This window comes from Bidens hawaiensis, unplaced genomic scaffold (assembly GCF_021521415.1).
Source record: "Bidens hawaiensis isolate Kalapana, Puna unplaced genomic scaffold, B.hawaiensis_p1.1 tig00020327_1, whole genome shotgun sequence".
Taxonomy (NCBI): Eukaryota; Viridiplantae; Streptophyta; class Magnoliopsida; order Asterales; family Asteraceae; genus Bidens; species Bidens hawaiensis.
Window position 1 is genome coordinate 22,561 of NW_027493090.1, and position 1,239 is coordinate 23,799.

The following is a 1,239-nucleotide window of genomic DNA, read 5'->3' on the forward strand; positions in this document are numbered from 1 at the left end:
TTGGGAACCGGATTGGTCCGTTTAAATGTTATGAATCTTTTGTACCGATTACAAGATCATTTACTCTTTATCTATACATTATATGTTCGATCATTTGTTTATACCGCACCCGTCTCAAACACTTATCAAGAATAAAATCCGTTCGTTTGTCAGATCCGGTTTATGGGCCTACAGTAGTCACCATATAAAAATGTTAACTTTTAGCTTTTATTCCATCTCGTTTGGCATTTTTGGCCTATTTATGATATTGAAAGTTTGGGCTAGACGACGACACGACCTACCACACCCCGCCCTTGCATCCGCCTCTGTAACCATACGATAGCAATTAAAAACTAAATTTTACGTATGAGCGTTATGCTTGAGCTTGCAAGTTCGAGACTGATTTTATATGTGTACATGATTGTATTTGTAAATTATTTTGTAGAATTACCGAACTAACCAGATAAACATTAATCGCAATAGTGTGACAAAAAGATCTTTATAATCAATGTGTTAGGTGTAGCGGCATTGATTGTTTGATAAATAATAAAAAATAAAATATAATTAGGGTCCGGGTTTGGAAGTTAAGTTGTAAATCACAAACAACAAATACGTATTTTATTTCGTTCACTTTTAGTATATCACAGGACAAAATCCAACATAAGTTATAAGATATAGAAGTCAACATCTATTTTAATCACGTAACATATCAGAAATTGGATTGAATCTGTTGAACGACCTTGATGCCAACTTGGAAGGCCTTCGCAAGAACATCGCCAGCAATATCAGGGTTAGATCCAAAGACAGAATTTGCAATGGTAATGGTGCCTGGATTTTGACTGCTCAAAGCAGCGATCGCAAGAGCATAGCCGTTTCCTACGTTTTGCTGGAAGTGAATCAGACCTTCTGGGAACACGAAGACATCTCCCTTCTGAAGCCGTTTTGTGATGAGACGGTTTTCCCATCAGGTGGAGCCCTCTGAACAGAAAATCATCTGCCTGCACACGCTCCGGATCTTTGCAAACCACGCCATTCACGAGTACTGTGAAAACAGAAATAGGAAACTTAATACATACAGACACCAATAAATGCTGCGTGTAGGCAGTTCAATCATGAATGCTCGAGCGTAGGGGAAAACATTACGGGACTGGACGTACCTTTGCTATCTGGATCAGCCAACACAGAAGTCTTGGATTTTATTTTTGGCCAGGATTTTTTTCCTATGGGTTTGGGAATTTTCGGTGTACGAATTTTATCTAG

At 38.4% G+C, this 1,239-nt stretch overlaps 1 protein-coding gene across 1 annotated transcript; it reads right to left on the minus strand.

Moving 5' to 3' along the window:
- Nucleotides 1–940, minus strand: LOC143560369 (putative germin-like protein 2-1; the record flags this gene model as incomplete). The annotated part of the gene is made up of 1 exon (XM_077048682.1): nt 1–940. A coding segment is annotated over one exon (252 nt), but the record flags the coding sequence as incomplete, so codon positions are not given.
- Nucleotides 941–1,239: the final 299 nt, after the last annotated feature.